Below are 14150 nucleotides of genomic sequence, written 5' to 3'. Positions count from 1 at the left end.
TAATAGCAAATGATTTCTAGTTGTCCTTAATGGAGATGAACAAATCTCTTTTCCTCTTTTCTCTTAAGCTAGATCAACACAGTTCCTTTGACTTTGACCTAATCTACAATTTAGGTTAATAATGAACCCAGTATTGGTTATCACTTAGGTAACTAAAAGCCATTTAAAACCAATGGGCTGCTTTTTGTCAGATAAGTTGGATTTAAATTCTATGGATTTTTAAAAAAGTAATTCTGGGAAAAGCTTTTAGACCCATTTAAAACCAGTCATTAAAAAATGTATCATGCTTAATGCTCAGGGCTTTGTTATTTGGTTGTGTTTTGTGTTTCTAAAGTAAAATTTCACATTACTGTAGCTATTTTTCCTAATTGTGGAATTTAGGTCCAGTTTTACCTTTTCTTTCAATAGTCGATTGAGATTAAGAAAAATGTTTCATCGGCTTTAACTTTTTATGAACTCCCATGTTTACTTAACCTTTCCTGACGACTGTCAGAATCATTGGACCTAGCCTGGTGCGGTTCCTAGCCTGTGGGCATCACCCTAAACAAATGCTCTTCTGTGTTTGCATCCTGATCCTCTTCCGAGTCGTAAATCTCTGGAGCTCCCATGGTAATGACTGTGGCATCTGTGTCCATAATGATCCCGAAACCGCTCTGCTGTGCACAGCTGACGAGCCAGTGCCTCATGGTTACCTCATTCAGATTTCATTAAACCGGGGAAAGGGGTTCTTTTTTGTTTGTTTTTGTTAATCCTCACCTGAAGATATTTTTCCCATTAATTTGTAGAGAGAGTGGGAGGGAAGGGGAAGAGAGAGAGAAACATTGATGTGAGAATGACACACATTGATTGGTTGCCTCCCACATGTGCCCTGACCAGGGCCAGAAATACAGCCTACAATCCATGTATGTGCCCGTGACCAGCAATTGAACCTGTGACCCTTCATTACGTTGGTTGACACTCTAACCACTGACCCATACCGGCTAGGGCCTCTGTTAGACTCTTGATGAGGCATTTATAGGATGCCTTGTAGAAGCGGAAGAGGATCAGGATGCAAACACAGAAGAGCATTTGTTTAGGGTGATGCCCACAGGCTAGGAACCGCACCAGGCTGGGTTCAACAATTCTGTCGTCAGGAAAGGTTAAGGAAACACGGGAATTCATAAAAAGTCAACGCTGATGAAACTTGTAGAATGACATTTGGTCCTTACCTATTATTTTTTCCTTAAGACTAGTATAAGATGTATTACGTGCCCATGTGTATTCCTGTATTTTGTTGCTGAACCGCCCTTAAGTTCGTTATGACATTTCACATCTGAATACTTAAACCAGCATGGAAGTGTTTAAAGTTCTCAGCAGTTTATACTAAATTTCCATGTCATCTCAAAAACAGAAGAAAACATTTAATACAAATAAATTAGGATGATGAATTCAACTAATAATCTTATCCTTGGCCGGGTGGCTCAGTCATTTAGAGAGTCATCCTATGCACCAAAAGGTTGTGGGTTCAATTCCTAGTCAGGGCACATACCTTGGTTGTGTGTTTGATCCCTGGTGGTAAGGGCACGTACAAGAAGCTACCGATCCTTTCCTCTCTCTCTCTTTAAAATGAATAAACATATCCTCCAATGAGGATAAAAAATAAATAAATCTTGCACTAGCCGGTTTGGCTCGGTGGATAGAGTGTCGGCCTGCAGACTGAAGGGTCCCAGGTTCAATTCCGATCAAGGGCATGTACCTTGGTTGCGGGCACATCCCCAGTAGGGGGTGTGCAGGAGGCAGCTGATTGATGTTTCTCTCTCATCGATGTTTCTAACTCTTTATCTCTCCCTTCCTCTCTGTAAAAAAATCAATAAAATATATTTAAAAAATTAAAAATAATGAACTCTCTTAAAAAAAGATCTTAAAGGTTTCCAGCATATCACATGTCTTCTGATTTAAGGTCAGACATATCATTTTGCTTTTAAATGTTTTTTTTATAATGTCCTCTTAAAACAATCTTGGAGCTTACATGCAGTTAGAAGAATTATCTCATTCATTCTTTTCTTTATTCAATTCTGTGAGCCTGCTAAAAATGAGTCTCTGCTTATTTTTTTTAAATGATATATGAAGAAAAGATTATTTTTTAAAAAATTCTTTATTGTTGAAAGTATTACATATGTCGTTCCCACCCCCATCAACCCCCTCTAGCCCACTCCCACCCCTGCCCCAGCCTTCACCACCCTACTGTCTGTGCCCATGGGTTATGCATACCTGCATACAAAGTCTTTGGTTGATCACCTCGACTTCTGACATTGAATTTCAATGTTTAGGGGACTCATAAGTAGAGCACGAGTAATACTGTGGATCATTTCATTGCTTCCTTTGTTTTGAATCTTTATTATAGAGCAACGGAGGAACAAAAAGGCAAAAGATATCCCATCAAAATTACATTGCCTATCAGAAGCAAGTTATTCGGCGGAGTATGCGGCATAGAAAAGTTCGTGGCGAGAAAGCACTTCTTGTTTCTGCTAATCAGACACTGAAAGAATTGAAGATTCAGGTGAGGACAGCATAGCACCGAGTATGTTGTGGACTAAAAGGACCTTCATAAATCCCTGCTTTCCACCCATGTTCGTATGTGTAACTGGTTTTTTCTAGGTTGATCTCTAGTCATGTATTAAGCCACTGAGAAGGTTTTCTTGATTTCGGAGTAATGCCTGCAGGGCCTCAACATTAAAATAACTTATTCTTTAAAATGATCAGAAGTTTTTAGAACAGACAAGCTTTCTATGAAGATGAAAGTGTTTTTGGATCCGGAAATTTGAACAAGTTCTGAGTAGCTTTCCAACAAGAAGCATCGAGTGTCAGTTTGTTAACGTGTCGGGGTTGTTCCAGAATAATTGTTCTCTCACTGTTTTGTGCTGTCTGCTTTTCTCTGACCACTTAATGGGCATCTGAGCCGATTATTACCAGGATCTTCTGTCAAATTTAAGGCGATGTAAAAGGCAGCTGCTTAATTGTTTATTGGATGAGTCAGAAATTCTTTTCATCATAATATTTTTGATGTCAGTTAAGTCTGTTTGGTAGAATTTTAAAATTACCTTCACCTCTCAGACTGGTGTTTTCATATTGTTTTGTAAAGTTCCGTCTTACATCATTTCCTCTCTGTCCCCCTAAAAGCATGCATTGCTGTACAGATCAGTTTAATGAATGCAATGTGGGCACTGTGAAAAGGCTTCACGGAGTGTTAGTTCTCGGCGCTAATGCGGAAGGGCTGTAAACGAGCGTGCCACTGGTATATCTCACAACGCAGGCAAAGGGAGCTGATAAGTTCAAGATGTCCAGGAGGAAAGTCTGGCCCCTGATCTGTTTCAGTCACTGCTATATGTCCAAAAAGCTGACCAAATTTCCCTCGTTGCTGCTTTCATGTGGCATAGTCTAATGGTTATGCATCTTTCTTGTTGCTGATATTTATCATTGTGATTGAGGCAAAAGTACAGGCTTCCTTTGAGGGTGTTATGTGTTCCAGATTGTCCGGGGAACAGCGTTTCCCTCGGTTGAACCCATGGCTCTGGAAATAAACGTGTTGGCACAATATCTTCCCTCTGTTTATTGTACCTTTTCCATCTGAGAAAGCTTGCTTCTGTCACCGGCTTTCTGCCTGTCAGTGGTAAACCTCGAACATTCAAACCCTTTCAAGGGCACAAAGAGCCCCTGTGGTGGAGGCATTTGAAAAGCCTGTGCTGCTTCTATTATGGACTACCATTTTTGAAGAATAAGTCAAAAAGCCAGCAGAAATAACCTATCCAGGATAGGAGTGTGTAACCTGCACCGATGGGTTGTTAGGAGGCAGCAGCTGTTCAAGTGAACTCCCGAAATGGGCTCTGCTCAGACAGTTCCTTTACCGTGTCCTTCCTCTCATCTCCCACCTGCTCAGGCACCGCTGTGATCTAAGCAGGGTCCAAACAAAGGGCAACGAAATGCCATTTCTTCTTGCTGCTCAGTGTGGCAGCTTTGAAAGCGTCGACTGGATGTGACCCTTTTACCCCAGCAGCCTGGGCAGCATCGGGGCTTGTGGTGGGCATGCGTGTGATCCCCGCTTAGTGGTGGTGGGTGGTTTTTTGAAAAGCATGTTTTTGTGTTTGATGGAGCCTTTCCTCCAGGGAATACTACAATTCCAAGTTAATAGGACGACAAGCGTTGTAAAACTCAATGGCTTAGCCTAGACATACCCCTTTGCAGTTCTTTAAAACCTGAAGAAACTTGCTTTGCCAGATTACTAATTCATCCACCTATGATGCCATAAAGCAAATGAAGTATAATTTATTCATCTCCTTTCTCAAAGGATGCAGTGTTTTATTGTGTTATTTCATTTTCCCAAAAATAGGTTTTGAGTGGGTGGTATTGCCTGCCTTAGAAAGGAGGAAGTGTTGGCACAGGTTAAGTGTCTGGCAGTGGAAGCCATTGCTCGTACATTTCCTTCTCTCTCTCTCTCTCTCTCTCTCTCTCTCTCTCTCTCTCTCACACACACACACACACACACACACTAGCAAGCTGCAGGGAGCCACTCACCGTTAGGAAAACATTGTTCCCTAATTGCTCTATAGATCAGGAAAGCTGTATCTACTTGTTAAACACACTTATATAATGTTAGTTCCACTCAAGCATTCTCCTAGTCCTTACAGTTTATGAGTTATTGTACCAAAGGCCTCCATGTCTTAATTAGTCTGTTCCCTTGTTCTAAAATCATTTTCTCCTCATTAGCACACACTTGTTCATTTTTCCTCGAATCTCTTCTACAAAACCTGTCCTGGCCTCCGGTTGTAGAGCTGGCTGTTCTCTCTTCCGTGTCCCCCTGGATCTTACCCGTACCTCCCGCCGCCGCCTTCACATTGTTGCTCTCACTCCTGTGAACTCCAGAGTGGCATCAGTCACTTTTATCTTTCTTGCTCTTAGCACAGTATTTGACAGGTAGCTTCTTATTAAATGTTTCATTAGTTCTAGAGTGAATTTTAATGTCCTTGTCTGTGTGCTCAAATAATAAAGTCTGAGCATCGGCCCCTCACCGATCGTGCTTGTGTCCAGGGGTACTTGTTGTCAGTCCATAGGGTGGTGTGAAGACCATTAGCATTCGGGGATATGAGCCAGCATTCCTCCAGCCACGCAGCTGTGACATTTCCCACATTCGTCGTATGCGATGCCTCCGTGTAACTGGTCCTTCTTCACAGGTCCCGGGGCCTGTGTGCTGGGCTGGCTTTGGTAGAACTGTCCTGTCGATTCTTCTCCTTTCCCAGAAATAGGCTTATTGCTTCATAGGCGGTTCTTGATGATGTCAGTGCACCATAGCCACCCGTCCCTGTTTGGTAGATCCCTGCTCGCTTCTCGGGGGCTGATGTGTCCTTTTGAGAAGTCCTGTCGAGGTTCTTATTTATCTGTGTGCTGTTATTAAGACCACTTTTGTGGTCCCAGCTGTCCCAGCATGGAAATCTCCTGGCCCCTGTTATACACACAGTTGGCTCAGGCTGCTTTGCTAGGCTCGTTTTGCCTTCCCATGTTCAAAGGGTAGAGGAAGAGAGTGCATGGAAAGGTAGGATGGTTTTCCTCTACATCATGGGTATTAGGAGTAATGAAAAATATATGTAATAGAATGCGCTCAAGGAGGATGTAACTGAGTCATGAAGCATAATAAAGTGCACACCGGGAAATAATAAAAATGAACAGTTTTTCTGAGTTCGAAAATGTGTAAGTATTATACCTAGTAGTCTTTCTGAATGTATTTACTTTTTTAACACTTGGCTAGAACTAGGGTCCTTACCCTTAAGGAATTCATATTTTGGTTCCTAGATGAATGATCAGTCTAAGAATATGTGTCCCAAGGACTGAATTGTGTAGTCCAGGCTGCTTGCTAGAGGAATCAAAGCAGAAGGAAGAAGAGTCCAAATCGCCTGCTGGTTAATTTAAAGACTTGATGATTACAAGGCTGTGGGGCTTGGGCATGGTCACTTGGGCTGATGACAGTAGTGGCCCTGCCCGAGCCTCATGACCAGAGGAGCTGTCAGCCCAGACCCACCTTCTGCTCCTTTGATTCCCCCCCCGCCCCCCCCTCGGAGAGGTGATAGGCGCAGGACTAAAGGATCTGTGGGTATAATTGTTCCTCTACCAGCCCTCCTAGGGGAGTTCCCAGATGTGTTGGGATTGTAGCCTCAGTAGGTAGGTAGCAAGTGGGCTGACTGCACACAGCAATGTCTTTTGTACTCGAGTTCTTTTATTTTTTAAGGAATCTATTTATTCAAATGGGGTATAAGTCTCAGCATTTTTACCAACTTTCTTTTCTTTTTTTTTCTCAGATCATGCATGCATTTTCAGTAGCTCCTTTTGACCAGAATCTCTCCATTGATGGAAAGATTTTAACTGATGACAGTGCCACCCTCGGCACCCTTGGAGTCATTCCGGAATCTGTCATTTTGTTAAAGGTAAGTGACGGTTTCTTACCTGAGGAATTCTAGAAGGTTTTTTCCTTCTCTTTTCTCTGGAACTTTTTAATGATGCACACCCACGTGTGAGCTGCTGCAGTGGTGGTTACGGCTGCCCGGGTCCTCAGCAGGGTGTGGTAACAGGTGACAGCCATGAATTCGTGCTGGCGTCTTGGTTCTCCAGCCGTGGCTGAGCCGCAGAGACTTAGAGGAGGTCATGGCATCATTGAAGTTTTCATAATTTTGTTAAAAATAATGGATCTAGATTGAGCCTCCTCCCTAACTCTGGATCAGCAGAATTAACGATACTTCTACCATTAAAGCATTCGCTCATTTCCTCCAGGCTCAAAGATAGCAGCCAGTCATGTTAGGAATCACACGGACCCGAGGCTTAGCCACAACAGTCAAAATACTTTTGGTTGTCTTCATGGGATTCTTGTCCACTGATGGAAACTGGCTTTGGCTAGAATGGATGTAGGAGGTATGTTAGATAGTAGGACTTCTGAGAAATTGTCAAAGAAAGTGAGTCATTGAACCAGGCTTATTTGCCCAATGGTTCTCGTGTCTAGAGGTACCTACACATCACTTTCATTTGCTTCTTTGTTGTTTCTATGTGGCCAGAAGCATCCCCACTGTGCTAAAATGTTCATAGGGTATTTGAACGGTGACATAGATCAGACCCAAGTGCCTCAGTTCTGAGGAGATAAGCTAGGCCCTGGACATGATGGAGCAGACCCATATCTGCCCCACACATACACACACCCTCACCCTGCCACCTACCCCTCCCGCTGTTCCCTTTCTCCATTCTTGGAACTGTAGGTTCTGTGGAATTATTTTGAAAACCTGTTGAGTTGCTGAGTCCTAGGAGGCCTGTCTAAAATCCTAGAGACAGTGGGTTTGTACTTCTGATGGGCAGTTAGATTCTCCACTGGCCATTGGCCCCTGTCCTTCCCGCTAATCCCACCAGAAGCTCGGGCTCTGTGTTGGTTTCTGCCCTAAAAAGGATCAGGGTGTTTTGTTCTTGTTAGTGAGGCAGGACAATGTATTTTTAACCTAGTTAGTATTTTTAGAGGACCAGTCTGACTTTGATTCCTGCCTAACTCGGCCACCACCAGCATGTGAATTCACATCGATTAAACCAGTTTAGTAACCTTGGTATCTAAACATCTCTACATCTAGAGGTGTTTCTAGGAGCTGGAAAACATGCCACATACAGTGTGCAGTTTTGTGGGTGATGAGTTTAGACCCATTTCAGGCTGGCCACCCTCCGTTAATCCTCAACTTCGCCGGCTGTGGCTCGAACCCAGTTCTCTACTGGACAGTGTTTAGATTTGTGTCTTGTGGCCACACAGTAGTCGGCTCCTGGGCCAGACTTCCTCCTGGCTGCCTCTCCCTTATGTTTTGAATTGTCTTCATTTGTTGTCTAGGCTGATGAACCAATTGCTGATTATGCTGCAATGGATGATGTCTTGCAAGGTAAAGGCAAATTTATTGTAGGAATTTGTTGATTAACTTGTTAGAAGGATGTGGAATTATAGATATTTAAGCTTTCATCTATAATACTATTAACCTTTAAAAAAGCGTCTACATGTTGTAAATGGAAAGCAGGGAGAAGAGTAGTAATTATTTAGCTGACCTGAAAAACACACACACAAAAACCCGAAATAAACGTTAGCCTACAGATGGAAGAGGTCGTCAGGAAGCAAAGCTAATTCAGATCAGGCACACAGGAATGGGAGGCCCCAGGCACCCCTGAAAGTGGGAGTGAGGTATGAGCCTAAAAACAGGAAACTGGCTGCAAAACTGTATAAGAAGCAGGTAGACACCTCGCTGTCCCCCAGATCCTCACACCCCCTCGCTTTACCTCCATGTCACCCTGTCTCTTCCCCCGGCACCTCAGATGGGCAGTTAGAGTATGTGTCTCAGCTCATTGAAGAAGTTAAACTAGAAGGTGAGGCCGAGGCCCGTTACTTCCCGGCGCACACCCGGCGTGGGTAGGAGCTGCGGGATGCAGGCTTCGGGAAAGTGGAAGCGATAGACGACTGTCCTGAGGCTCACAGGTCTTTAAGAATTTGCCCTTGAGTTGGAGATGGTATAGAGAAGATGAAACACATAAATATTGCAGAGCTACCGACTCAGAAAACCGTAAAAACCATACCAGACAAGCAGTGTAGCCACAGTACACTAAAGGGTTCAACTGTGAGCAGTATTAATAAAATTTAAAAAATAATGTGAACGCTGGAGATCAGCCTAACAACAAAGGATCACAGTGTCAGGAGGAAGTGTAGCTGGTCTCATTCCTTGAGGAATTGTCTAAAATAGTGGAATAGCAATATAAGCATGTTATTTAGAAAAAAAGAGGTTGCACACCATAAGAAATGGCTGCAAGAGTCAAAAGTGGTTCCTTCCGGCATGTGGGGATGGGAGGAGGGGGGCCAGCTCCTGAGGTCAGCCCCGGGGTTGTCTCCAGGCTTCCCTGGAGCCGCGCAGAATGTCATCTGATAATTATCACCCATAACTTCCAAAGTAATGATTATGGGTGAAGTAATTAAAAGTTATTTTAAACCTCATCTTGGGCATTGACATGATCTTGTTACTTACTATCTGTCACGACAGTCTTTCTAATTTGGATTTTTCCCCCCCTGCCAGTGTGTATGCCAGAAGAAGGGTTTAAAGGTAAGTTACATTTGTCATGTTCTGTTCGTGAATGTCAGAGTCATACTGTAATTTTCTATTAAAGTGAAGGCTATAATTTGATTTTAAAATTTAATTCCATCTGAGTCTCATGACTGAAATTAATTTTAGTTAAATGCATTTTTTATTCGAGCTTCTTCGTTATCCTTTTCAGTGCTCGGGCCTCCAATGGGGCCTGTGTGGTCCCAGTATCTACTGGCACATGTCCATTCTACTTTCTCTTGTTTGGCGGGGGTGGGGGGAGGTTGAGGAATTAGCTAGTGGCATTTCGAGGTTTATATTTAACCTGTTTCCAGTTCACCCTGTCAGTCCCATCTGCGAGCAAAACAGTTTGTGTGCAACTGATAAGAATTGGAGGAGAAGAATTTGCTGAACTATATGAGGTTCAGTGAAAAGGTTTCATTAATCTATTTAGAATGAAGGCTTGGGTTATTACTTTAGATGGAAACACAGCAGTGCCTTGTACTACATCTTGGCCGCTATAGTTGTGCACACCAATGTTATTCACTAATCCACCAAGTACGGACCTTTGGCATTTACTGTTGCCATTTTAACTGGTGGTGGCCGGCTCCAGAGGTCCAGGCAGGTTGTGATTTTGCCCAGGAGTCGTTTGAATCAGATGTCAGGGTGCCTTTGCTAAAGGAAATGAGTGAAGGAGCCACTCGCCCGGGGAAAGCCTTCCTCCCAGTGCCCCTTTGTTGTCTGCGCATCACAACTGCAAAGAAACCCCTGTTGTCACAACCAAAGCAAAGCAAAAAAAAAAATTTTTTTTTTTTTAATGAACAATGGCCATCTGATGAAAGTGTCAGTCAAATCTCATTAACTGCATGAAGACAACACATGGCTTTGAACAGAAATGGGATTTAGCTGAAAAACCTACAGTTGGCTGATTTCTAAAAAATATATATATATTGATTTCAGAGAGGAAGGGAGAGAGAGATAGAAAATAGAAACATCAATGATGAGAGAGAATCATTGATCAGCTGCCTCCTGCCTGCTCCCTATTGGGGATCGAGCCCGCAACCCGGGCATGTGCCCTAGACCGGAATCGAACTCAGGACCCTTCAGTCCGCAGGTTGACGCTCTATCCACTGAGCCAAACCAGCCAGGGAGTGGCTGCTATTTTTTCCTGCCCTTCAGCGCCAAGGGGCTGCTGCACTCATTCATTAAGGTGGATAGTCCCTGGGGTGGTGTGTTCTGGGTGAGTGGAATGCATGGACTCTGAATTTTTGGTTCATAACTATACTTCCACGTGTTTATTTTCCCAGGTACTGGTCTCCTTGGACATTAATCTTTTGGACCTTTCCTGGCTGCTAAGAAATGACCAGAAGGGAAGAGGAGTTTGACATGTTAGGGCATTAAAGAAAAGCTGGATTTAAGAATTGAATCATTACGTGACTCTTCCAAAAGGCAGAAAACCATTCAAAAGTGACCATCCCAAATGCCTTGTGTCAAATAAAGCCGATTGCACTGAAGGGCCTCAGACTTGAAGGAAATGTTTCAGGTTTTCTATTTAAGGGGTGGGGGTGGGGGAAAGGCGAATAAAGATCAAACCAGTTTAGTAGCAGTAACAGTAAATCATGTTTACATATGAGATTTATAATCGCGGGAGGGAATAAAGTTCTGTTCTATTTCCTTGCTCGAGTTTCATGCCAGATGCATTGGCCCATAAGGGATTTGTATCACAGTAAATGGGACGACATTCTGCTCTGAGCTAAAAGTAACTCTTTAGAGACGTAATCTGCTTACCAGTACCTGTCTTTGATTCATATTTTACTTTCAATAAAGCATGAAAGTGAAGAACTTGCCATAATTGTGGGAAAGTGTCTTCAGATTAGATTCCTCTCCACGTCCGCCTCACACGCTGCCCGGCGGTCTGTCTCTTAGTGTTGGGCACAGGAGGGGGCACCTGGGTGTCTCCTGCAGTGACCAAGGGACTCTGCCTCGTTTTTGGCTTCAAAGGCTTTTTGCTTTCAAGCCTTCCGGAAAGGACGACGAATGTTAAAACATGTGGCAACATCTTCCTCCAGTTCTGCTGTTACTCAGAAGCAGAAAGTCAGACCCGCCTGGCACTGCTGAACAATCCGGCCTCAGAAGAGCGGAGTGGACTGAAGTTCGAGTGGACGGCACAGGCTTTTGTAAAATGTCTTCCTGTCTCTCAAGTCCACCATCCCTTGCATCTCACCTCTCTTTTTGAAAACATTCTTCCGGAATGGCCAGAAAGGACCTTTACATCACTTTGTTTAAAAAGAGGGGGGAAAGTGGCCATTTTATCCAATTCAGGATTATCGTTATGAGCAACATACAACCGAAGCAATATTCCTAAGAACATTGAAGGACTTTTAAATAGAGTTTACGACTGGAGTTTGTTTCGCTGTTTCCTCTGTTGAGTATGTATGTACATCTCTGGGGCAGAGATGCAGACTTGGACGTCTCTTTCGCTAACATTTTTCTTTTAGCTCTAGGTTTGTGCTGGGTTTCCCGCTCCCCCGTTTCTAAACATTTAAACTCAAATAACGGAGGGGAGGCAGGTTTCAATTGGAGGGCTAGTCACCCTGGCAGCATCCCTTTTGAATAGCTCTTTTTATCAGAATAACCATGGCTTTTGGGCAAAATTATAGCTTCTTGTGTTTCCCCTCTGTGTTTGCAATGTCTTCAGTCTTTGCCCCCTGGGGACACTGGGTTTGTTTAATGAGCCTGTGTGGGAGAGAGCAGCACACAGGACCCTCAAGCCATCCTAGGAACCGGTAGTTCCTACCTGCGGTCAGCACAGGGAAAGGACTCAGTTAAGATCACAGATAGCTGATCATCTTTTTAAAAATATATTTTTATTGATTTCAGAGAGGGAAAGAGAAACATGAATGATGAGAGAGAAACACTGATCAGCTGCCTCCTGTACGCCCCACACTGAGGATGGAGCTTGCAACCCTGGCATGTGCCTCGACTGGGAACCCAAATCATGACCTGGTCTATAGGTCGATGCTCAACCACTGTCCCACGCCAGCCGGGTCTGATCCTCATTTTTAGATCTTGCTCTTTTATTTTGCTCCAAATGGAGCTGGCGCATAAGAGTGATAACATGCCAAGCAACTTATTATTTCCCAAGGTAAAGGCTTGTGCAGAGGTTTGCCTAGTGCTAGAGGCAGCAGCTGCCTTTTCCCTGCTCAGCAGCTGTTTGCCAGAGGACGTTCTTCCCAGGGATTGACACCAACCTGTCATTAGCTCCCCGAAATCCGATCTGTTTCTCCCAGTCTGCTGTTAGTAGTTTTAAATTTTGTTGCTTGAGTCTCGCTCTCACACAAGGGCACAAAATAGCGGCCTTTTGCGTGTCTTCGGCTGATGATTCAATCTCAGTACTGGCTCCTTTAATGACACTCCCCAGGGCTGAGAGTTGGGTGGGCCCAGTGAGCAGGTGATGCTCCCCGAGCCTGTCGGATCCCCAGCAGTGGTCTCTCCTTGTTCCATCAGCGCTGTTCAGGTGTCGGCTGTGGCCCCACAGCAGCACGAAGCTGCGTTAGGAACGCAGGAACCTGGGCCCGAGACCCACTGAGTTGGAATCTGCCTTCACGGGCCGCTCTCCTATGCTGTTGGGAGTGGAGAAGCCTTGGGCTGCGACCTCTTTCCCACCCACAGTAGTGCCCTTGCAGCGCCACCCTCACCACTTTGTATGGGAAAAGCAGGGCCACGCTGTAACCTAAAGCCCGGTTCTTGCTTTGTAGTGACAAATGGATGGAGACCAATTGGCTGTGACCACATTTTAGTGCAGAGACTTCCATTGGGTTTTTAATGTGCACGTGACCTTTTCTATGATGTTAGGCCAGTCTTCTTCGGTAGAAGGTTTCTAAAGCTGGAGTCCTCCTCCTGCCGCCCTTACACTGTTGGCCATTCCTCAGTCCCAAACTGAGGTGTGCAACGTCGTACCTGAAATATAGGTTGCCATTTGGACATCTTCATTCCCTGAGGGAATAAGTATCCGCCTGTGTATTAATGGACTTTGTTGTTTGGAATTACTATTATCTTTCTGCCAAATTAAAAAGAAATGACTGTCCTTTTATTTCTATGGAATCATTGTCCACATGAATTTTTGTTGTTGTTCCTGTAAGTGTCCCGTTAGTCTATGTTGTCAGACCCTGGTTGATATTTGAAGCTAATGCTGGGTTGGAAGAACCTGTTTTAAATACCCAGGGGAGGATTTATCGCTGATGTGACTGCTGGAGTGAAATGGGCATGAAAGCCTGACTTTCCTGTTACAGGATCAGGGAGGAGCATCACATCCTCTCCCCCTGGCATCTGACTGTGCAGCCTGTTCAGTGTTGCAGGGCACTGGGAGCAGAGTTCAGTCGGGTGAAAAGCCAGTGTTTTCGATGTTAGGTTCTCACCCCACGCACCTGTCAGCACCTCAGCCCCGACACCCCTTCCCACAAGGCGCAGGTTTTATCACCTGCTGCATTTCTGATCCTTGAGACTAGGAGTTTACTTTATTTTACGGACACCAATATTAACTGGGGATTTGATTGTCAACATTGGAATCCTTTATTCATTAAAATAAAATTAGAAGCACTTACAAAACACTGCCCCTTTGGCATATTTCAACTGAATGAACAGCCTCGTGCCAAGTCCTGAGTATAGGGAGACACAGAAAACTACCTCCTCTCACATCCCGAGCCTTGGGGTTTTTTCAAGCCTGGCTGTTTAGTTCATTGGGCTCAGGAGCCTGCGAGCTGTTCCAGGCAGCGCACACACGTGCGTAGGCAAGTGCTGAAAGGGCAGGTTTGAGAAGTTGGGTCTCCTGTGTTCCCGATAATCTCACCTTTTACCTTATGACAGAAAAGTTCCTTTGCTTTGTCTTAGTTTTCTTAGCTCGTAGAACAAGGCGATATTTGCTGCCTTGTTTGCCCTCCACACTGAAGCTAAGCAGTAATATTGTTGGGGTACAATACTTTGGGTTACTCTTTGTAATCAGATTCTAACTTTTGTGAGAAAATGCTTTGGAGCCCTCTGCAA

The 14150-nt window shown here is 44.2% G+C and overlaps 1 protein-coding gene across 5 annotated transcripts in view; it reads left to right on the top strand.

Moving 5' to 3' along the window:
- The window catches only part of USP48 (ubiquitin specific peptidase 48), a 65718-nt gene extending 52507 nt beyond the window's left edge, over positions 1–13211 (top strand). For all 5 annotated transcript variants that reach the window (XM_070404296.1, XM_070404298.1, XM_070404297.1 and 2 more), the window contains 5 exons: positions 2384–2539; positions 6327–6452; positions 7880–7928; positions 9102–9128; positions 10415–13211. In XM_070404296.1, the coding sequence (XP_070260397.1) occupies positions 2384–2539; positions 6327–6452; positions 7880–7928; positions 9102–9128; positions 10415–10437 (381 nt within the window). In that variant the 3' untranslated portion in view covers positions 10438–13211. The remainder of the gene's footprint in view (positions 1–2383; positions 2540–6326; positions 6453–7879; positions 7929–9101; positions 9129–10414) is intronic.
- The last annotated feature ends 939 nt before the right edge of the window (positions 13212–14150 follow it).

This window comes from Myotis yumanensis, unplaced genomic scaffold (assembly GCF_028538775.1).
Source record: "Myotis yumanensis isolate MYYU_CA2020_CCGP unplaced genomic scaffold, mMyoYum1.0.hap1 SCAF_2, whole genome shotgun sequence".
Lineage (NCBI taxonomy): Eukaryota > Metazoa > Chordata > Mammalia > Chiroptera > Vespertilionidae > Myotis > Myotis yumanensis.
Note: the sequence above shows the minus strand (reverse complement) of the source record. Positions and strands in the feature narration are given on the sequence as shown.